This window comes from Ambystoma mexicanum, chromosome 1p, assembly GCF_040938575.1.
Source record: "Ambystoma mexicanum isolate Mex_15411 chromosome 1p, UKY_AmexF1_1, whole genome shotgun sequence".
Lineage (NCBI taxonomy): Eukaryota > Metazoa > Chordata > Amphibia > Caudata > Ambystomatidae > Ambystoma > Ambystoma mexicanum.
This window is the reverse complement of record NC_090921.1, coordinates 495,104,753-495,128,256: the sequence shown is the minus strand read 5'-3', so window position 1 is coordinate 495,128,256 and position 23,504 is coordinate 495,104,753. Positions and strand designations below refer to the sequence as shown.

General features: G+C 50.0%; 1 protein-coding gene across 4 annotated transcripts in view; it reads right to left on the bottom strand.

Moving 5' to 3' along the window:
- Positions 1 to 23,504, bottom strand: part of DPP9 (dipeptidyl peptidase 9) — a 1,325,370-nt gene that overhangs the window by 1,012,487 nt on the left and 289,379 nt on the right. For all 4 annotated transcript variants that reach the window (XM_069649353.1, XM_069649356.1, XM_069649354.1 and 1 more), the window contains one exon: positions 3,253 to 3,365. In XM_069649353.1, the coding sequence (XP_069505454.1) occupies positions 3,253 to 3,365 (113 nt within the window). The remainder of the gene's footprint in view (positions 1 to 3,252; positions 3,366 to 23,504) is intronic.

The following is a 23,504-nucleotide window of genomic DNA, read 5'->3' as shown; positions in this document are numbered from 1 at the left end:
CCCATGTAATGTTCTTTCGACTGGATGTTCTTCCCACGTATTCCGCATCTTTGATATACTCGGATATCCTGCTTGCAACTCAAACTTTTCTCAGCAGAGGGTGCTGTGCGTCATCGCCGACCTTGTGTCCTTCGAGAGTCTCCGCCCTCATGGAGTATGACGTGGTCGCTGGTATATATGGCACGCGGCACGCCCATTGCCTCAGTTCGTGTTTTTCCTCTCAGACCCTTCAAACGGCATAACCAATAATCTGGATTGCACGGCAGAAGCAAACTCGGATTTACAAAGCCAGGCAAATCGTCTAATCACTGCACCAGCAGCCATAGAACGGCCAATACAATCTGCAGTGTCTAGCCCTGACTGCAATGATTAGCAGATAGCATGTTTACCGTCCTGAATAATGTTCATAAAATCATCCCTTTCTTCACCCTCTGGAATGTGTTCAGATGCCATGGCTATCACCTGCCACAAAGTGTAGGTATACTTTGCTATAGCACAAGTTGCATTTGTTGCTTTCTGTGGCATTCCTGCAGAGAAGATGTTCTTTCCCATTGCATCGAGTCTTTAATCCCCCCTGTTCAAAGGGACTGTGGGATAGGCTGCTCCATTAGATGCAGCAGTAGCTGCTTGCACAACAAGGCTGTGTGGACTCAGATGTTTCGAAAGAACCTCTGGATCCACCGATGAGGGTCTGTATTTTTTTGTGAAATCCTTGTGAACCACAGTGATGGTATTTGGATGTTTCCAGTTCTCTAGAACTCTATTTTTCACTGCTGTATGGAAGGGAAGGACTGGGTCGTTAGGAGGTCCCCTGTCCAAAAAATGTATAAGGTCATCCTGTTAATATTCAACAGATGATCTACCCCATCCAAGGTATTCAATAACCTTTGCCATTACCCGGTTACCCTCGGGTTTGGTGCGCGCTATAAATAAATAAACAAACAAACAAACATTACTGACCTATAAGATGCATCAGCATGACCTGAACCTTCAGGAGTGCCAAGATCAACCTCAGGGCAGGTGTCTAGGCCACTGGCATCCTGCAGAGGGTCCACAAGGTCTCTCATTTTAGATTCTTGGGATATCAGCTCCTCTGGAACACCAGGAGTGGCGTATTCTATACCAAAACTATAAATAGAGCTTTCTTCCTCCACCTCTGCCTCATAAATAGAAGCCATGGACTTAGTATTTTTTCTTGATGTTTAAAAACCTTCAAGGGACTTTAAAAAGGCCTCAAGGGCTTCCACCCGGACTGTGTCGATGGACTCGACTTCGACACCTTCGACAACAACAAATGGGTTAGATAAGGAGGATCCCTTTGAGGCGTTGAGATGCCTTTGAAGCCTTCTACCTACTGTCCGGGCCCTTGGTCGCGCGGTCATTGGTTTTCACAGACGACAACCTGTCGGCCTTTTGCGCAATGGCGTTGTGAGTCTCGAACAAGCTCAACTAAGGGGCTGACTTCGCTGCCTTCTCAAATACCTTTAACATCTGCCAGCGGATATTTTCCAATTCCACTTGACTACCCCCTTTTTTAGGACATCTTATTAGTTTCCCTTTGGGCGAGGACTCCATAGAGGACAACCTGGAGTGATGACTCCTTTCCTTTGATCTCCTCGAAGATGGCAAAGAGGACCGCCGAGATCATGAACGCTTCAAACTTTTACTGTGCCTCTTGGCCAGGTGCGGAGATCTCCCTCCTGGGCTCTTATCTTCAGACAAAACTTTTGTGGGGATCACCAAAGACGAACTCAGGGTTGGTTTGCTCAAAGCAAGTATCCCCTTGCCCTCTAACGCAATCAGACTAGCACAAGCCTCAATCTTCGACCATGTGGCCCCACCTGCAGGCGCTAGGGACATGCTCAATGAGGATCGGTTATGGACATCTTAGCTGAACACTCAGCACATTTCTTGAAGGTCGTTTTCAAAGTATGAGTTGAAATTTTTCATAACTACAAAGTAAATAACACACTGAGACAAAGAACCGTTTCGGGCAACTATGCATAAAAACTGAACAGATGCAATGGACGCGGTGCGTGCCATATATACCAGCATCAATGTCATACTCTAGGAGGACGGAAGTTTTCGAGGGACACGAGGTAGACGATGACGCACAACACCCTATGCTAAGAAAAGTTCCTGAGCTGTAAGCAGGCTATAAGAGTATATCAAAGATGAGGAATACGTAGGGGGAAACAACCCATTCGCAATTAATCTTTGAAATACTCCACTAACAACTTTTCAAACATACACTTTACAAAAAGGGTTATCCTCTGTACTTACATACAAAAGTTTCCTATTGGGAAGAAAAATATGTATTTAGACTTATGAGAAAAATGACACTCAAAACGTTTTTGAATTTGTAAAGTACAACTGCCCTGGATAGACCAGAATATACAAAATGTACTGCCAAACATACCTCCACATTGTAGTAGGTTTACAAAGCAATCTTAAGTGACCCTAAGGAACTCAAGTTACTTAAAAGGTCACGTTCACGTTCCGGGAGAATTTCTTTTTAAACATTTGTTGATGACTCTGCTATTACCATCAAGCAAGCGCATAAGGGAGAGGGACACTAGTAATCTTACATTCTACAGATCATTTGGTAGAGGCTTAGTTGCAAATATGTGATAGACGCATACAAAATTAAAACTTGAACCTACTCCTAACGTTTGTGACAAAGTTATAAGTCCTGCAATTTGTGTGATAACATCTTTTCCACGACTTTAAGTACTTCAACGGTGTACAATGACTATGTAAAGATAAAGTGGTGTATAATCCATTTCAGGTTACCAAATAGTGTTGGCATAGGTGTACATTTTCCTTTTAGTGTTTATTTTTTTTCTTACTAAAGATTTTATATACACCGATGTACACATTCCAATTTTTCTCAATCTCTATTGCACTGTACATAGCACCAACCCTCCTGATCAAAGACTAATCCTTACTGCTCAGCCTTATTACCATTTGAAAGTTTGGTTAGACCAAGTGTGAATAGTCCTTGCGGGTCCAGTAGGTTGGCTTCCCTGAACCTCACACCAGTGAAGGTTCTTAAAAAAACAATAAAAAACAATTACCCAGCCCATTAGAGGGCAATGCCATGCTGCATAGCCCAAATCCCGTGCACTCAATGTGTGAAGAGGTTGCATACTGGAACTACTGAGCGTCTCCATCTCTGTAGTAGTAAACGGCTTATGTAGCATTGGATCGTTTATTGATCATTTCAACGAGGACATTTCTTTGCCTTCTCACCTGAAAGTGTTCCAGCATCTGCTTCCAGGGAAGAAGCAGTAGGCTCTCCCTCCACCGTTTCTTTGGGATCTCGGAATACAGAAGGGAGTTCTCTCGACTGCCATATGGCATTCCTGTACAAGAGCCAAACAAGAAAATAAAGCACAGCATAAGTAACATGTATTAACTGTTACGCAGTACAGCCGATGACCTGTGGGCATCAGCATCACAGTTGGTTTAAAATAGAGTAACAAACAGTGCACTGGGATGAATAGAAAGAACATCTAAAAGCCTGATCGTGTAGGACGCGGACGTCTACGTCCTAATGTCATTCGCTATCATACCAGGCCTGGTACTGCATCACACATTCTTGCAGTAGCGTTGCAGTAGCGTTGCAGTTGCACTTTTTATTTTAAATAGTTCTTCAATTTTGTTAGGAGGGTTTCTCAGAGCCAGCACTGCCAGAGGGTTCTGAGTGGCCAACCTAGGTGATGAGCAGGGGCTTTTCACACTTGGTCTTTGTTAAAAATGGATTTTCAGAATCTGGCCTGGTGGACACATTTTAGTAGGCCACCCTAGTTATAGTGAACAGGGAACTCGGAGGTTAGCCAAAACCCAATGAAGGTAAACATGGAGAGGAGTCAAGACTATTCTCAGCAGAGCGTGAGTGGGGTCAAGGGTCCACAAGGAGTCCATACTGCGAAGCACACGCAAATTCAATTTAGACAGGACTGTATAAAAATACAAGATATGCGTTGATGTCAGGTGGGAATGGGTAAAGAGGTGCTATAACCTATACATTAGAAACATTAGCTGCACACTCATTCCTTTGAGTTCTATCTGCATGTGATGCTGAAAATGCATCGGGGGGACAGGGCCTCTGTATCCTTGTCCGTTACTGCTTTTTATCGTGTGTTCTGTTGTGTTTTCCGCGCAGGAGTCCATGTGAGACTCCTGGCGGTGCAGCTCTCTCTTTTTGTTTGGTGAACGGACCCGTGGGATACCCTTATGGCACCCATGGGTGGGGGTACAACCCTGTGCCCCTAGTGTATGTTTTTGGGCACCTGTGGGTGGCCCGCAGAGCAGGGTATGGGCTGGTGGCAGCTCCATGCTGAATTTGACAGGTGCGCGGAGTATCCTCCATTTTGGGGATACCCCGGCCCTGCAATTGGGATCAGTTGATTCCGGATGGAAAACAAAATGGCCCCTGCGTCCTCTTGCTTTCTATTACCCAGTACCTTGTTTTCCCAAAGTCCTGGTTAGCCCTGACTCTGTCCCTTCCCCCTGACTGGCTGTTGGGTGGAAGTGCCATATATGGTGTTGTTGTGAAGGCCCGGCCAGACTAGCTGGAGCCTTCCCAGTGACTGTATGTTGTGGGTACCTCCTGTGGGTGGGACCTGGGTGAATAGTGTGTGTGACGAATATGCATTCTGTGTTGTGGATGTCTATTATCTGATGGTTGACACAATGACTGAGACAGCCCTGCCCGAAACCGGTATGAAAACATTTGGGAGTGTTGAATGGCTCGGTACTTGTCTCAATACACATAACTTGTTGCGAGTGTCTGGAGAGAAGTGAATGGCCTGAATACCTCATGTGCCTGATTGGCTGCCTGCCTGCATGAATGCCCTTAGTCGTGATTGGATGCTTGAGTGTGACCCAGCGGAATGAATGGGAGATCAACAGTATATCTGGGGAACTCTCACTGCTAGGAATCGTGTTCAGAAGCTGAAGTCCACTACGACGAGTAACTGGAGTAACTGAAGCTTGACCTTGAAGCCCCGCTGGACGAGAAGAAGTGCTGTTGCTCTCCTTCACAATCTGAAAGCTGCTGTGTCTCCAAGGACTGACCCAGAGAGGATCTGGTAAGGCACCCTCTTCCCGAGCTACGAGGGACCATCGTGCACCAGCTGATCTTTGCCAAAGCTCCCTGGTAGACAGACCTTCGACAGGCTGCCGAGACGGGGACTGCTGTGGAATCTCGAAGAGAAGCACCCGGACTGTTGTCCACCACTGTCGTCGACCGCCGTCGCGGACCAGAGCCGCCGTGCTCCCGTCTGCCTAAGAACTTCAATTGATCATCGGACGCTCTTGTCTGCATCGTCGCCCGCTTTATCCCGCTGGAGAAGGCCCGACCGTCGACGCGCCGAGGAGCATCCGCTGGTGGGTTTCCCGCCACCTAAAGACCACAGAGATGCCGACGATTCGATGCCCTTGCTGGGCCACAGTTCATCTCTTTGCGGTCCAGAACTATCGTCACCGAGGTGCCCCGCATGCCTGTTCCTTGCAGGACGCCAACGCTCTATCGTCGACGAGCACCGCTAGGAACGAAGCTGCCACTTCACTGCCATAGTTCAACCTGTTCGCCGTCGGACGTTCGACGACCCGCGACTCCTGCCTTAAAGGGAGGGCACTCAAGAAGGGCCGTCGATTCCCCCGACACCGAACGCTGAGTTCCTCGACGCCTCTCGACGATCCGTGGCTCCTGCTTTAAAGGGAGTCACTCAAGAAGGATTGGTCGACGCCTCTTCGGAGAACTCTACTCCACCAGGTACATTGGGGGGGTAAATCCTTAGTAGGAGGAAATAAGACTATTGAACAATATATGGACTGGGCTTGTGCTATATATCTTTATTTTACAGGTTGCCCAGGTGGGGGGGGATCTCCACACAGAACTGTACCTAGGGGTAGAGGTCAGCATTCTGCCTATTGTTTCAACCATCTTGCGTTCCTGCCCATCTCTATGGCTGGTTTCCCCGTTATTGAGCTGTGTGACATTTTAACCGTACAGTTGATGCACTTTAATGAGATTCGATAACATTGGTGGTACCACTTTAGAATTGTATATATTTATCATTATTGACTTCCGAGTACAAAGTGCGTTATTGTGATCGTGTAGATACCTTTGAATATTAATTATATAAAGACTGTGTTTTCAGTAATACAGTGTGTGGACATTCCTTTGTGGGGGTTCGGGGACTACACTGTACTTAAGAACCAGCCTGCATCACCTCCTGAGAAGCTAGGCCTTGATTGCTCGTCCATTGCTAATGTAATAGAGAATCTTGGCTGGGGTCTTCTGTGCCTCTCCTCTACCATATAGAGAGCAGAAGTACAGACACCCCCTACCAGTCTTTACACTGCACAACTCTGGTTAATTCAGTAAAGAGAAGGAAGAATAATTGTGCTCCATGATGTGGACCAATTTTTCAAAACAAGGAAATGTTTCTTCACAAATCTTGTAAAAAAATAAATGTAAAAACATATTACACATTTGAATCTCAAATATATTTTTGTTAATTCACACATCCTATACCAGAAATAAATAATTGGATTTCTCTTGTGATTTTTCAGTTCCTCATATTTTATAATACATTTCAAAGTCAGTCTTCTTCATTTTTAATATCAATAGAGACGAGATCTTAAACACACACTAAACAAGCATTGGGAATGGCAAGTGTTTGGGCTTTTGTGTAGGCATGGGAAAGGCACTTGGCAGGCACCTCCATAGTGGTATTAACTGGCTATTGGTAATAGCAGGTGCAAAATGATGCAAGTACCTGTGCATCTAATAGCAGTGCCTGGCAAATGACTAATACTTATACGCAAGCCAAAACTGTTTGCTTTGCCAATGCGTGTTTATTTTATTGTTTTTATAATATTTTTATTGATTTTCAAAAGAGTTGAACAGTACAAACCATAAACAATTGACAGTGTAACTGAATCCCCTTACCCCCCCTTCCCCACCCACCGATCTTGTCCTCTGCTGTGGGTTGGATTTGACCCCATTTCCAGGATACGGAAAGTTGGTGGGCAAAACACTTTTCTGAAGTCATCAATCAAAAAGGGCATCACCTCTTACCAGTCTGTTGCAAATTTAGTTTGGGTTCCCTGCAGTGAGTAGGTCATCCATTCCATCACGGTGCATTGCCATACTTTCGTGAACCAGTCATGCTCAGTTGGGCGGGGGTCTTTGGCCTTCCATTTCTGCCCAATGACCAGTAATGCAGCTAGCGAGAGGATTACATAAGCCTCCCTGGTTGGATTCGCCCATCGGCTCATGTTCAGGCTGGTCAAGCATAATATCCCTTCCTTCGGCCCTCAGAGAGCCTGTTCCAAATATTGTATGCATATGTTGGTCTATTAGTTTCCAATATCCATCCAATTTATGGCACCACCTCCAGATGTGCAACCAGTCTCCCTCCTCGCCATAGTCCCGCCAATACATTCCCGTCGTATTGGGGTACATCTGTTTCAGCCTTGAAGGGGTATAGTGCCATTGTGTCATCAGCTTGTACCAGAATTCCCTGATCTGCATTTCCAGAGTAGGTTTTGTGGATGTCGCTCTAAAGCCCATCCCAGTCTTCCAATGGTATGGGTTCCCCGATTGTCGCCTCCCATGCCCTCATAAATGTAGCGGTGGAGATTTGTTCCGCGCCAAGGCCTCTTATAGATGTTGGAGATCAGTCGTCTATCCCCAGGGTTGGATGTGAGACATTTTCCGAAGTGGGTGAGGGGTCTGGTGGCCACTGCCTGCAGACAGGGGTCCATTAGCCAGTGACGAAGTTGGAGGTATTGCATTCTATCGGTTTCCGAGAGCCAGATTTCCAACTTACATTGAGGTAATGATTTTATATCTGGCCCTTGGAACATGTCCCAAACTTTGTGCATCCTGCTTCTTTCAATTTCTTGAAAGCTCTGGCAGGGATGCCTGGGGTGAACGGTGGATTGCCAAAGATCGGGGTACAGGGGAGGGGAAGATGGTGAATTGTTTGGTACAAACCAGCCAGTCCCGTTGTTTCTCGACCAGGCTGGTTATGTTCGATCTATGCATGTTGGTCGGGCAGTTTTCTTTATGGAGCCATAGGACTTCCCACAATGGGGTGCCTACCACTGCCTGGTCCATCTGATGCCATATCTTCCCAGAGTCTGCGGCAAGCCAATCTTAGATAATTCTGACTTGGGCGGCCATGTAGGACATGCAGAGGTCAGGCAAGCCCAGCCCCCCTCTTTTAGTCAGTGTTTGGAGAAGTTTCATCGCTACCCTAGGGGACCTGCGTCTCCAAAAGTATGTGCTAATAAGTTTGTATATTGCTCGGAAGATAGATTCCGGCACTGCAATTGGTAGGGCTTGGAAAAGGTATAATACTCTGGGAAGGACTGTCGTTTTTATGGAGTTCATTCTACCTAGCCAGAAGGTTGTGACGGGGCCCCAGTTATTGAGTTGTTTCATGAGCTGCTCGATCTGCAGGGGTAGTCGGCCCCATAGAGGACCTGCAGGGTTGGAGTAAAGTGCACACCCAGTACTTTGACGCTTGTGTGTACCCATCTAGATTCAGGATCTCTGATCCTGCTAGATTCACTTTCAGCCCTGCCACCATCCCAAAACTCTGAATCTCATTAATCACAGCTGGTAGGTGTAACTCTGGCTTCCCAAGGGTCAGAAGCATATTGTTGGCATAAGCCACAACATTATGTTCTGCCCTCCCAAAGGGTATGCCCTTGATGTCCTTGTTCATGCGGATTGTGGCCATGAATGGTTCCAGATAAATGGTGAATAGGAGAGGCGACAGGTGGCAACCTTGTTGGGTGCCTCTGGATAGTTTAATCTGGCTCATTAGTTCTCCATTCACAAGGAGTCGAGCCGTCGGGTTTCTGTAATTTGCTCTAACCATGGACATGAATTTCGGCCCCATGCCCATTTTTCCCATAGTGTTAAACAGGAAGGTACACTCCACCCTGTCAAATGCTTTTTCAGCGTCTAAAGAGGGGACGGGTGGAGTGCCTCTCTTCTGCATTTTTTCCAGGATGTGGCAGACCCTTCTGATGTTTTCGTGGGTTTACCTCCGCCTTATAAACCCCGATTGGTCAGGGTGGATTAATTGTGAAAGTAGGCACTCTAGCTCGCTAGCCAGGATTCTGGTGTACATGTTTGCATCAATATTAATCAGTGCATGGGTCTGTATATGCCACATTGCGTGGGGTCTTTGCCTGGTTTGGGGAAGAGCAGTATTTTTGCCTCTTCCATCGTAGGGGTAATGCTTCCAGAAGAAATACATGTGTTGAAGAGCGACGCTAACTTGGAGCTAGGATGTGAGGGTAGGCTTTATAAAACCCCTGGGTGTACCCTTCCGGGCACGGGGCTTTGCCCGACTGAAGGCGTTTTATCGCCTGCAGCACCTCCTCTTGAGTTATTTCAGCCTCCAGAGCATTGCTTTCTGCTATGGGTATTTTCGGCAGTGTGAGTGGTCTAAGGGCATCATGCTGGAGTTCCTCGTCTGGGTTTCCGAACTGTAAAGGTTCTTGTAATAATTAACAAATTGGGATGCTATGTCAGGGGTAGTATGGACCTTCTCCCGTTGGGGGGTGGCTATCCCTTTAATCGTTTGGACGGCTGCTTTCTGCTTGAGCTGTCTTGCCAGCAATCTATCTGCCTTATTGGCGTGGATATAGTATTTATGTTTTAGTGCTATTAGTCCCCATTCTGCCTTTTTTGTTTGGAGAATATTCAGCTGCCCTCTTGATATGTTCGTGCTCTTTCCACAGTTTTCTCAAGGGATTTCGCATCATTCTCCCATTATGTCCTGAAGGTCTCTTTCTAGTTGGGTCTCCAGGGCGCGCTGTTGGTTTCGCCATTGGGCTCGAAGGGCTATCAGTTCCCCTCTTAAAGTAGCCTTGAAGGTATCCCAGATGATAGGCTCAGCCACCCCCGTTTTTGTTCTAAGTATTCCCTAATTTTAGATTCTATGTCCCCTCGTAGGGCAACGTCGGACAGGGGTTCTTTCGGGTATGACCAGAGCCACATAAATGTCACTATTATTGGTGCGTGATCCGAGAGGGTGATCAGGAGTGGATCTATGGAATTATTTTTACCTAGCTGTGGGACGTGACCAGGTGAGTGTGTGCCAGGTCTGTGAGCTGCCCCCATTTTAATACAATTTAAAGCCAATCCACATTGTCAAAGCCCCCAGAGCCTCCCTTTTCTCTCCCCTTCCCTCCTCGCTCCCTCTTCCTGCTTCCTCTGTGAAAGTTGCATTAAGAAGTGTGCCCAATAGCCTCTCTGTGAATTTAGAAGTGCGCCCAATAGCCTCTCTGTGAAAGTTGAATTTAGAAGTGTGCCCAATAGCCTCTCTGTGAAAGTTGCCTTTAGAAGTGTGCCCAATAGCCCCTCTGTGAATTTAGAAGTGTTCCCAATAGCCACTCTGTGAAAAGTTGAATTTAGAAGTGTGCCCAATAGCCTCTCTGTGAAAGATGCATTTAGAAGTGTGCCCAATAGCCTCTCTGTGAATTTAGAAGTGTGCCCAATAGCCCCTCTGTGAATTTAGAAGTTTTCCCAATAGCCACTCTGTGGAAAGTTGAATTTAGATGTGTGCCCAATAGCCTCTCTGTGAATTTAGAAGTGTTCCCAATAGCCACTCTGTGAAAAGTTGAATTTAGAAACGTACCCAATAGCCGCTCACGTAAAATTGTATTTAGAAGTGCACCCAATAGCCTATCTGTGAAAGTTGCATTTAGAAGTGTGCCCAATAGCCTCTCTGTGAAAGCTCAATTTAGAAGTGTGCCCAATAGCCTCTCTGTGAAAAGCTGAATTTAGAAGTATGACCAAGAGCCTCTCTGTGAAAGTTGAATTTAGAAGTGTGCCCAATAGCCTCTCTGTGAAAAGTTGATCCTAGAAATGCTCATTGAAAGTTGAATTTAGAAGTACATTTAGAAGTCGAATTTAAAAATGTACCCAATAGCATCTCTGTGAATCTAGAAGTGTGCCCAATAGCCTCTCTGTGAAAAGTTGATTCTAGAAATGCGCCCAATAGCCTCTCTGTGAAAAGCTGAATTTAGAAGTGTGCCCAATAGCCTCTCTGTGAAAGTTGAATTTGAAGAGTGCCCAACAGCCGCTCATTGAAAATTGAATTTAGAAGTACATTTAGAAGTCAAATTTAGAAGTGTACCCAATAGCATCTCTGCCAAAAAAGTTGAATCTAGAACTGTGCCCAATAGCCTCTCGGTGAAAGCTGAATTTAGAAGTGTGCCCAATAGCCTCTCTGTGAAAAGTTGAATTTAGAAGTGTGCTCAATAGCCTCTGTGTGAAAGTTGAATTTAAATGTTTGTCCAATAGACTCTCTGTGAAGGTTGAATTTAGAAGTGTGCCCAATAACTTCTGAGGGAAAGTTAAATGCAGAAGGGCGCCCAGTAGCCTCTCTGCAAAAGTGGAATTTAGAAGTGTGCCCAATATCCTAATAGTCTAATACCGTGCCGGGTTGAACCGACTAATCTCCCTAATAACCTCTCTGTGCAAAGTTGATTTAGATCCATGCCTAATACCCTCCCTGTATAAAGGTGAATTGAGAGAAGTGCGCCCATTAGTGTGCCCTAAATGAACTCACTAGTGTCCAGAATAGTCTCTCTGCGCTTAGTTCAATTTAGAAGTGTACACAACACCATTGAGGTTAAGAAGCGTGCCTAAATATCCTAATGAATCCTATAAGTATATCTAATAGTAGATCTGTGCCTAATAATCTAATATCCCCGCTATACAAAATTGAATCTAGAGGTAGACCCAATATCATCTCTGTGTACAGTTGAACTTAGAAGTGTACCTAATAGCCTAATATCTCTGTGCAAATTGAACTTGGAAGTGTGCCTAAAAGCGTGCACCCACTGAATTTAGAACTACAATTAGAAAGCCCTCCTAAATGGGGGGCGCTGTTGCGCCGAGGCAAGATGGCCGCCTGGGTCTACAGCTCCGGACTACGAGGGCGAATACCATCCGTTTCCACCGCACAAATGCAGCTGGTTTATCCGTCGCAGAGAAAGCAATGAGATCGTGCTACAGGCTACGCTCGAGCCGGCTTTGGGAGCCCAGCACTTCATAATCAGCTGCGCGGCGTGGCGTATTGCTGGCCCGCCCCGAGCCAGAGCCCCGTGAGGCTGGGATCACCGGTGCCACCCAGTGCCCCGGCGCGGGCGGCCTGCGTGGGGGAGGGGCGCCTGAGACACGAGGCCTGACCGCGCGGCCACGCAGCCTGCCCGATCCCCAGGCGAGCCGTTGCTCGCATTACACCCTTGCGGGCTGTGATCCGTGCCCTGAGACTGTCCTACTCCCTACCCAGGACCGGAGCCTTCTGTGACTGGGGCCGCCACGGCTGACTCCGCGCGGCGGTACCAAACGCCTGCCCGTCTCCCTCGCTCCCCCTCCAGTGGCTCTCCGTTCGCAGCTCTCATCAAGGTAAGGAGGCCGGGGAGCGGTTTGCCCTACCCAGTCACAGGGGATTCAACTCCCGCGGCCGCGGACGGGCCCAGAGTCCCGTTTTCCCTGCTAAGGAATCCTATTGCAGCGACCAACCTCCATTGCCCGCGGCGGATTGTGCTGCGCACTACCCGGGCGCCCCGTGGAACTACTCTCGGCCTGAAGCCAACACTATCCTGTTCGCGTCCGTGGCCTCCTCCTCCCCCCCCCCCCATTCCAGCTTACCACATACATAGATGTCCTCTGGTGGGACCAACGTGGGAATCCTTTGACTCGTTCCCCCTGTTCCCCCCAGGGGGCCCTCTCCTGTGCGTTGCCACTTTGATATTGGGGTGACCCCTACAGGCACCCCTCCACAGGCTTCCTAGCCTAGCAAGCCAGCGAACTGACCTTACCCGCCTGCGCAACTTCAACTTTACCACACAACTCACGCTTATTTGGGGGGTTGAGGGGCTGCTTGGTGCCCAGCTCCCGATCAATAATACGCTGATTCTAGAGTGACTGAGCCGCTGCTGCTTTCCTCCCCCAGCACCTCCACCTTTCTGGGCCATCCCCGCTGTTGCTACCACCAGTGTGATCTCTGCGCATCGTGGAGACATTGACATGCCCTGTTAGGAGGGCTTGAAGCATACCCGGCCTGCAAGATGGCCACTAACTCACTGGTGCGAAGACCCTGGCAGCCATAGACCCAGGACTTCCTAGTCTACGGCCACTGCCTGTGGGGCGGCACCACCTTCAAGCATCTAATCTTCTCCCAAGTCTCTTGCACCCATTCCCAGAGCCCCTGCCTTGTGCTCTCTGCTCTGCCGGAAGCCCCATTGAGCAGCGGAGACCCCCCCGCTGCTGGTTCTGGTTTTTTTGTGCACCCCCTCAGTGTTGTGTATCCACCAGGCCGACTAACCCAACACAGTGAACTTTGCACAGCGCTCTACTTGGTTCTTGCCATTCATCTATTTTGTGGGAGAGGGACCCCCCTGGGCCCTACCACTTATTCCGTGCTATACCTAGCCTGCGGTATCATACCACTGGTACCCTAAACCCCCTCATCCCCCCTGACTCTGCCCTAGGGGTTTTACACGCACCGCGGCCACCACTGCGGCGGATCTCGTCCATCTGAGCGCACACAGATTCACTTAAACTGTTGATGCTAAACATGACCTAGCTGTAACTGGGACGCTGACTTACGGTCCCGGAAGGCTACATACTACAGCACCAGGTGGCTCTGTGCTGCGACTGGAATTGGGGGAAATCTCTCTACCTCCAAACACCTACTTTTGTCCGGTATCCCGTTCCCCAAACCCGTCCTTCACCATGACCAAGGGAGCTGGTGCTGGGAAAAAACAAAGCTCATTAAATAAGTTTACAAAAACGCTGTCCAAGCCCGCCCCTGACGAACCCGAGGAGCAACCTGCCACCTCCGCTCCACCATCTTCTGACGACTCCCAGAAGATGCTGGAATACATACGGGATGGCTTCACCACAATCCACACCAAACTAGACGATATGAATGGGACAATCTCCTCCATAAAAGCCCATATCGAAAGAACGGATGGTAGAGTCGCTGAGGTTGAAACCAGACTGGGAGTTGCTGAAGATGACCTAAGCTCACTGCATGCTGCAGTCTGCACGCTCACCAAACGAGTGACGGCAGTGGAGAAGAAAAACGATGATCTCGAATCCCGCTCGAGGCGCACCAACCTGTGCATTATTGGAATACCCGAGGACAATATCACGGAGCCCATGGAGGATTACGTGGAGCGCATCCTCATGACACTCCTTGATACCCCCTAAACTCTACTCACAGTTCGCCATTGAGAGAGCACACCGACCCTTGACTGCAAAACCCAGGCCGGGCGCTCCGCCGCGGCCCATTATAGCCAGGATCCTAAATTTCTGGGATCGTGATGCCCTCCTGTGAGCGGCCAGAACCAAGGGAGAACTTTTCCTTGGAGCGAATAGAATCCACCTTTATCCGGACTACTCTGTGGCGGTACAACGTGAGCGCGAATCATTCACAGCGGTGAAGAAGAGACTTCGTGACTTGGGGGTCAAGTACTCCATGCTGTTCCCCGTGAAACTTTGCATCGAATATTTCAACAAAACTTTCTTTTCTACGATCCCGGAGGAGGCCTCCAAGTTCCTCGACGAGCACTTCCCTGGCTGACCCACGGCCTCCACGGTCCCAGTTTGTCACGATACTCAATATATTGCTCTGAAACAAAGATGGTCAGCTTCCAGCCCAATTCACAATGTTCCCTGCCATGCTTATCGCCTCTGTTTGCACATCTGGTTCTTCTCCTTATTGCCTTGACCCCCGGTATCTCCCAGTCCTACTGAGAAGCGGGTTCTTGCTAGGTTTGTCAATTGGTAATTCTTCTGATTGCACCAGTTTTGTGGTTTGGTCTGTTGCTGCCAGTTTCCCCCTGTTGGGGAGGTGGCGTAGATGGAATGTTTATAAATTGAATTGTCTCAGGGCTGGAGTCTATGAAACTGCATGAACATGATACTACTGTCCACCTGTCTCCACCATAATCCTCCGCACACGTAACCTGAACTGAATACGCTTGTTACTCTAATTGTCTTTGCACTCTACTTGCCCTCGTTTAGTCCGTCGCGCCACGGCTAGGACGGCTAACAGGCCCCCAGGCGTTGATGCCGAGTTGTTCGTTGATGCTTTGTTATGGGTTGGGTTTCGTCCCTCTGTTTGGGGGAGGGATGTGGATGGGGGAAGGAGGAGGGGACGTTTTGGTTGAAAAAAGTCTTGACAACCACCGGAGACACCACACGCGCCACAGCGTAACACCTTAAATTTGCAGACATGAGGCCACATACATTCAGATCGTGTTTTTTCCACTTACTGATAACTCCTTCACAATAATTCATGCACTACCCCCCGAGCTATGGCTAGCACTGACTTGACCTTTATGAGCTGGAACATCCGGGGGTTAGGCAACTATAAAAAGATGCGGCTGATTCAGCTCTATGCTGAACGCCACGGAGTTACAATTCTATGTCTACAGGAAACCCATGCCCACTCTGAGCAATGTGAGCGATTCGCCAAACAATGGGGACCCCATAGGTACTACACCAACTATTCCACCCAAGCCGTGGCACCCTCACCTTAATACACAAGAGTCTGAAATGTACGTGTCATCATTCCCACATAGATCCACTTGGTAGGTATGTCTTGGTCACTGGCAAACTACAACATCAGGAGGTGGTCATCCTGAATATATATGGTCCCAATGTTGACGACCCCGATTTCCATCTACACCTGGCCACTCTACTTGAAAGCTACCCCCTTACTCCTATTCTGTGGGGTGGGGATTTTAATACAATACTGGATGTTACCCTGGATAGATCGGGCTCCAGACCTCGCCAATTGTCTAAAGCAGCATATACTGTCCTTACCACGCTTCCCCGGCTGGCACTGGCGGATGCCTGGCGCCTGATGTACCCGGATTCTCGTGCATCCCCCTTTTACTCCTCAGTACACGATTCCCACTCTAGAATAGACAGATGGCTCATCACGGACATGTTGGTCAGATGCCTATCTCACCTGGCTATACTCCCCAGGACACGATCGGACCATTCACCGGTAATTATCTCATTAAACTGGGGACCTGATGCCAATAAAACCAGGCAGTGGAGGATGAGTCCTCATTCGTTTCTCGACCAGGTTTTCGCGTCTGAGCTGGAGTCCTCCATTGAGGAATACTTTGAGATCAATACAAACTCTGTGTCAACACAAGCTATGCTCTGGGAATCCTTCAAAGCACATACAAGAGGGATCGCCATCTCTAAAAGCTGTGGAATCCTGAGGGGCATTCGCGCCGATATTGCCGATGGCGAATCGGCCCTGGCTGTCCATGAATCCCAATATGCTGAAGATCACTCCCCAGCCACCCTAGCGGCGCTGGGAACTGAGCTGGACAGGTTCCGTGCCCTTGCTGATCTCGAGGTGAAGTTCCTGGACTCCCCTCAATCGGCGAGGAGGTATGGTGAGGGTGAGCGACCTGGTCGAATACTAGCTAGACTATTGCGACGTGAACTTGGTGCTCCCAACATTCCGGCCATAACTAGACCGGATGGCCCACTTGCCACCTCCCCACAGGACATCAATTCCGAGTTCCTTTCGTTCTACACATCCTTATACTCGGAGGCCAACGGCCCCCAGGTCCCCGAAATCGACTCTTACTTAGACAATCTTCCCCTTTCAGTCCTCTCAGCCGACGCAAGCAGCTTCCTTGAGAGGCCCATCACGCTGGAGGAACTAATCGAAGCCATTGAGTCGCTGACATCTGGGAAGGGCCCTGGCCCGGACGAGCTCCCTATGGACTTCTATAAACAATACAAATCTCACCTAGCATCACATCTACTGGCCCTGTGGGAGGAAACATGCGACAGAGGAATACTACCCCCGTCTCTCTGTGAGGCACTGATTACAATGCTCCTCAAACCTGGCAAGCCTGCTACTCAGTGCGGTTCATACCGGCCTGTTTCGCTGATTAACAGTGATATTAAAATATATGTGAAACTGCTAGCCAACCGCTTAGCCCCACATCATCCACCCCGACCAGTCAGGATTTGTCCCTGGTAGGTCCACTTCCCTGAATCTGCGAAGGCTCTTCAATGTGATCAGCAGGATCAGCCCGTCTACACAGGCGATTGCGGCCACGCTGGACATGCAGAAGGCATTTGACTCGGTCTCGTGGAAATATCTGTGGCGAGTGCTTGAGAAATGCAAGTTCGGCCCCAACTTCCGATCCTGGATTAAACTGCTCTACACCGCCCGTCGGCCAGAGTCTGCACGGAAGACAGATGATTCGTCCCCTTCTCGATATCCAGAGGCACACGCTAAGGATGCCCCTTCTCCCCACTCATCTTTGCCATAGCCATGGAGCCCTTTGCTGACATGGTTCGGAAATCACACTCGCACAGGGGATTACGCACTGCCGGCCAATCCGATATAGTTTCCCTCTACGCTGATGATGCCCTCCTCTATATCCGTTCCCCTGAAACCAACCTTGCCCCCATACTGGCTGATGTAGCCCGTTTTGGAGACATATCTGGTTTGAAAGTAAATTATTCCAAGTCTACCTTATTCCCACTCACAGACTCAACGCAACCCCCCCGGACCTGCATGGGTTCATCTGGTCTCCGTCTGGCTTCACCTACCTGGGGGTGGTGGTCACCCGCCACACGGCACAACTACGCGACGACAATTACCAGAGCTATCTCACCAATCTGGCGTCAAAAACCTCTTACTGGACTAGGCTCCCCATCTCACTGCAGGCAGAATTGGAATACTTAAAATGGTTGTATTACCCCAATTGCTTTACCGATTTACCAATCTGCCTGTCTGGCCCGGTGATGCCTTTTTCCAAACACTGCGTTCCATCAGCAACACCTTCCTCTGGTACTCGGGCGCGGTCCGCCTCAAACTTTCCACATTATTCGCCCCCAAGATGCTGAGCGGATTCAACGCGCCAGCCTATCAGGTACTGGGTGGTGGCCCAGTCTCAATTCACTGCACATTGGTTCAACACCATCGACCCCCCCCCCACATGTTCGCCTAGAGAAAATGACGGTCAGTGACCGAGTGATTGGATCTCTGATCCTTAAGCCGATCCCCCCCTGACTCAAACTCGGCAGACCCTGTCGCCAGCACATCCTTGGCATTAACCAAAATCTGGGCAATGATCGACACTCCTCATCCATTTCACGGGGATCTGCCACTATGGAACTTCCTCCCCGGTATCCCACTCATCCCACGATCAGTGGTATCTCATTGGGCGGACTCCGGCTTTCTGATGCTCTGCGATTTATTTGAACAAGGTAACTTTGTCGAGTGGCCTGATCTCCCTCTTTTACTCAAACGCCGACTCTCGGTGTGGCTGCAATACTCTTCACTCCGGGAGAGTCTCAAAACCAGGTATCCCGATTTCCCTGCCTTGCCGCCTGACGAGCCTATAGTTGGTGAGCTTTGTTCCTATCTCTCCTTTAGGGGTAAAGTGTCGAGACTATACTCTTTACTGCAGACTAGAGCAGCCCCCACTTCACAAAGCTGAGGCGCAGGTGGTAGGAGGATCTCGGGGTTGAAATTACTGACGAGAGATGGTCTCAAATGTGTGCTCAAACCCATGATGTGTCCTATAACACCAAATTTAAACTTATTCAATTCAAGGTTCTGCACAGGTTCCACCATACACCAACGAGACTTCATCGCATGTTCCACGCTACCCCTCCCACATGCCCCAGGTGTGGCGCGGATCAAGCTTCCTATATTCATATGCTATGGGACTGTCCCTGCCTAACCCAATTTTGGCTGGATATCTGTCGGACATCCTGGAACACACTATTGCCCCCACTCCACTGCACTGTTTGTTCCATGACCTCCCTCAATTGACCCGCGACTCTTAGAAACTAGCAGGCCTCTGCATGCTGCTGGTAGTTCGCTGCATATTACTTTGTTGGCTCCACCTTAGGGCGCCTACCTATGCACAGTGGCTCAGATCGGTCACATGGTCTCACGACACTGAACAGTCCGAGAACGCAATGCAGCACCCGCATTCCAGGCCAAGGGACATTTGGCACGGATTCCGGGAATATATGGCCGCCATGGCTTCACCATCAAATTCTCCCCCCTTCCCCCCCGGGAGGCTCCCAGTAGATACATTTCCTCTGGTACAGTTGTTAGTACTCTGTATATTGACTGTTTTTTAATGATGCTTCAGTCTGTTCTGAATGTGTGGCCCGATATGTATTCAGTTTAGGTTTTATTGCTGGTGCCGTGTGGCTCCCTCTGTTTTCTGGTAAACTGTCAATTCAAATAAAAAAAAAGTTTAAAAAAAAAGAAAGCGGGGCCACCAGGGGGCGCAGGCGTGATGGCCGCCTGATCGTTCGGCTACCCTGAAGCCCCGAGAGATTTGTGGAGTAAACTGCGATAAAAGGAACGTTATCCTCCTATAAAGGCTGAATCCAGGTGGGGGAACTCCTGCGGACTCCGGAGCTACCTTCCCGAGTCTTGGGGGTGCCCGGGTCCCTGAGATATTGGACTTGGAGCATCCGCGCTTCCCCTCCCCGCTCCGGGCCCATGCCACGCACGAGGTGAAGCTCCGCGGCCGGGCTCCTCCTCTCCGCGGATGAGCGTCTTGCTGGGATCAATCTGAGGAATCGACACCCTGCACCTCTGCAGGCATCACTGAAAGCCTGTGGGAGTCCCTCTGAAACCGGGGCCCTCACCTGTGAGGGCCTCCTCAGACGAGCCCACCTTCAGCTCCCGCTGCGGCAGCTTTGGACGTACGCTTCGGGCCTCCACGGCCGGAACCCGGCCTGCCGTACACACATCTGTGTATCTCGACCCGGGCTGTCGCCGGAGCGCGCCCGGGCTCCTTCCTCTCCTCACCCCCAGGCGTTGGGGAACATCTTTGTAACAATTACCATAAGGACTCCCCCCGGCTGCTGTTGCGACACAACTCTTAGAGGCATACTATCGGCTCCTTGTCTATTTACTACGAAGCCTACCTGATCGGGGTGGATCAGCCGAGGGAGACACCGTTCTAAACTTGTCGCCAGGATCCTGGTAAAGATCTTGGCGTCTGTGTTCAGGAGCGAGATGGGCCTATATGAGCCACACTGCGCTGGATCTCTGCCCGGTTTAGGGATAACTGTGATTATGGTCTGCAGGAATGTCGGTGGAATGGTTTCTAAGGTCTTGATATGGTTAAATAATTTGGTCAGCGGTTGGGTTAGCTCGGACTGGAATTGTTTATAGAAATCCGCTGTGTACCCGTCTTCCCCTGGGGTCTTGCCTATTTTAAGCTTTTTGATGGCCTCCTCCACCTCCTCCTCCGTTATATCCTTGTCCAGTGTCTCTCTCTCTAGGTCTGTGAGCTTGGGTAGGAGGTGGTCATCAAGATATTTTCGAATTTCATCCAGTGATTCACCCTCTTGTTTGGTATAGAGGGCCCTATAAAAGGCCGCAAATGATTCTGCTATATGTTCAGTTTTTATCTGGGTGTTACCCGCCCCATCCTTGACCTTTTCTATGTGTCTGTCCGCCCTATTTCCCCTCAGCCTGTGTGCCAGAAGAGTCCCAACCCTGTCGCCCCTCTCGTAGTATCTCTGCTTCGTGTATCTCATTTTTTTAACTACCTCTCCAATCAGGATTGTATGCAGAGCCTGTCTCTTCTCTCTCATTTCACTCAGGAGGTTTTCGCGGTCTATGTTTCCCTTGGTGAGCTGTGCCCTCATGGCCCTCAGGTCTTCACGGAGTCTGGATTCTATCATGGCCCTCTCTCGCTTCTTGCTTGCACCCTCTGCAATGAGGGTATCGTTACAGTGCCACCTACGTGATTTCACGGTGGCTTGCAACCGCCATTCCATGACGAGGAGCTCATGATCTGACCAGGTCACAGACTCAACCGTAGGGTCCTCAACCTCTCCCCCTCCCTCCTCCGAGACCAGCAGTAAGTCAATTCTAGTGCAAGTTAGGTGGGGAGGGGAGAAGAACGTGTAACCCCCAGGGGTCTGCCTGCATTTGCGCCATACATCAACCCAGTAGTATTCTTGTAGGAGGTCCCTCAAGGCGAGATTATCTTTTGTGGGGGCTCTTGGTCCCGTCCCTTTGGCCGACCACCAGTCCAGATGGGGGTCTGTAATGAGATTGAAGTCTCCGCCCAGGATTGTGGCTCCCTCGGCCCACCCGTCCATGACCCCCAAGACCCTGCGAATAAACTTGACTTGGCCGGCGTTGGGTGCGTATATTGTGGCTAGTGTGACTCGTGCACCCTGGGCTAACCCCTTGATCGCCAGAAATCTGCCTCCAAAGCCCCTCTTCGTCTCTTCATCGGTGAGGTGCAGCGATTTACCCAAGAGGATACCCACTCCCTCCTTCTTAGAGGATTTGTGCGAGGCCCAGAAGTTTCTGCCTATCTCCTTTCCCTTAATCGTTGACTCAGCCCCCCTTCTATAGTGGGTTTCTTGTAGGAAGAGGGCGAGTCATTTCTGTTTGCGGAATAAGTTACTTGTGAGAGACCGCTTGTTCTGGGAGTTGAGACCCTTAACGTTGCGCGTACCGATCCGACCTTCAACCATGGTCGTCGCTATCCTTGCCCTGTGAAACCTCAGTGAGTGCCCCCGTTATCATCTGTTGGCTTGAAACCCAGAACCATGGCGTGGCGTTCCCTATTTCTTTCCCCTCCCCCGTCCCCTCCTCCCTCCCCGGTTCCCCATTTCCCTTACCCATTTTGGTAGGCGTCCGTCTCCATCGCCCGACAGACATTGTGTTTAGTCAACGAACCACCAGGGCCGCTGCCTGGGCCCCGAGAGATAAATAGCGTGGAGCGTACCCTCCAACTTTTACCCTTAGGAACATTCAACAGCTTTAGTCGGGGTCCAGTCCCTCAACAAGACCTCCCCTACCTCAGTCCCCTCTACTCCCGCCACGTGTCTCATAGGGGCTGGGTCCAACCGTGAACTAGCTTCCAATGTGAGTTGGAGGGATCTTTGAAGGCCTCGGGGGGATGCAGCTGGCCACCCTCCGACAACCTGAACAACCCCCCTCCGTGTTTCAAACAGGTGGGACCTGAAACCTTCAGCCCTCAATTTCGGCCTAAGCCTTGCCAACCGTGGCAACTTCACAACACAACATAAATCGCCCCCAAACATGAGGGGGCCCGTGAGGACCCTGCGGTCAGATGTAATACAACACAACAACATAACAACATCACATTTCTTAACTTTCTCCCCTTCCCTCTCAGTCACTCGGATCCACCGCGCGTGCTTTGGCATCCGCAGAAGTGGAACAAATGCTTCTCCTCAATTTGCCGGCGGCCGCCGGGGGTGAGCGAGCGAATGAACCACAACCGATCAGCACTGCGTTCCATTTCTTCTCCCCTCTATCCCGTAATCATGCAGGCCCTCAACGTCCCTCCGAGGGGTGTCTGGTTTTCCTGAATTTCCGGGTGCCCTTCACTTTGTGTTTCCCCTGGCTGTGGTCAGGGCCCCGTGGGGCCCGACTCAGGTCTCCGTCGGGTCCGCCGCTCTCCCCCGAGGGCCCCGGAGGGACCCCGATCAGTTCGTCGATGCCTCTTTGGATGTCTTCTTCTGTAACAAGCTGAAAGTTTTCCCCTTGCCACTCAAAGGATAAGTAGAATGGGTGTCCGCAGCGGTACCGGACCCCCTTCTCCTGGAGCCATCTGGTGATCGGGCCACATTTTTTCCTCATTTGTAGCGTGAGGGCGGACAGGTCCTGGTATATTGCCACCCTGGAGTTGTCGAATTGTATCTCTCTAAGGGTTCTAGCTCTTTCAAGTATTTTTGCTTTGTCCCTGTAACAGTGGAACTTCGCAAGCACGGAGCGTGGGCCCCTACCGCCTCTGCCAGCTCGATGAACCCTGTCGATCAGGATGGTTTCTCCGGAGTCGGTTCCCAAGACAATCCTAATGATCTCCTGCACTTTGCCCTCCAGGCCAGTCTCCCCCTCCACCTCCGACAGGCCGAAGAATCGCAGGTTACATCTCCGTTCACGATTTTCCATATCGTCCACTTTGAAGCGGAGCTCTCCCTCACGCCGCTGCATCTCCTTGAACCTTGCCTCCAGCTGAGCCTCCAGGAAGACGGTGGATGCCTGGTTGTTCTCCACCCTGTCCATTCTATCCTCCAGCGTGGAGACCTTGGCGGTGAGGTCGGCCAGCTTGGCACCCATGTCCGTTCTCATCCCCCTGATTTCGTCTAGGATTGTCTGGATATTGCTCTGCATGGTGTTCATGTCGGTGGGCGGCGGGTTGGTCTCCATCTCTTGTTTTCGGGGAGTGAATTGGTATCTTGCCAGGGTTCCTTTCCAACTCATGGGTTGTCTCCCCCCCTAGGTCTTCGTGGTTCCTCGAGATCTCCCCCTGGGGCTCGGGGAGACGGTCCCCTCGATCCGCGCCAACTCCGATGAGGTGTGGTGGTTAGGACGGGCGGGTCGTGCCCCACCCCCCCCCCCCCCCGACTGCCACTACTCACGGTTGCTCCGACATGG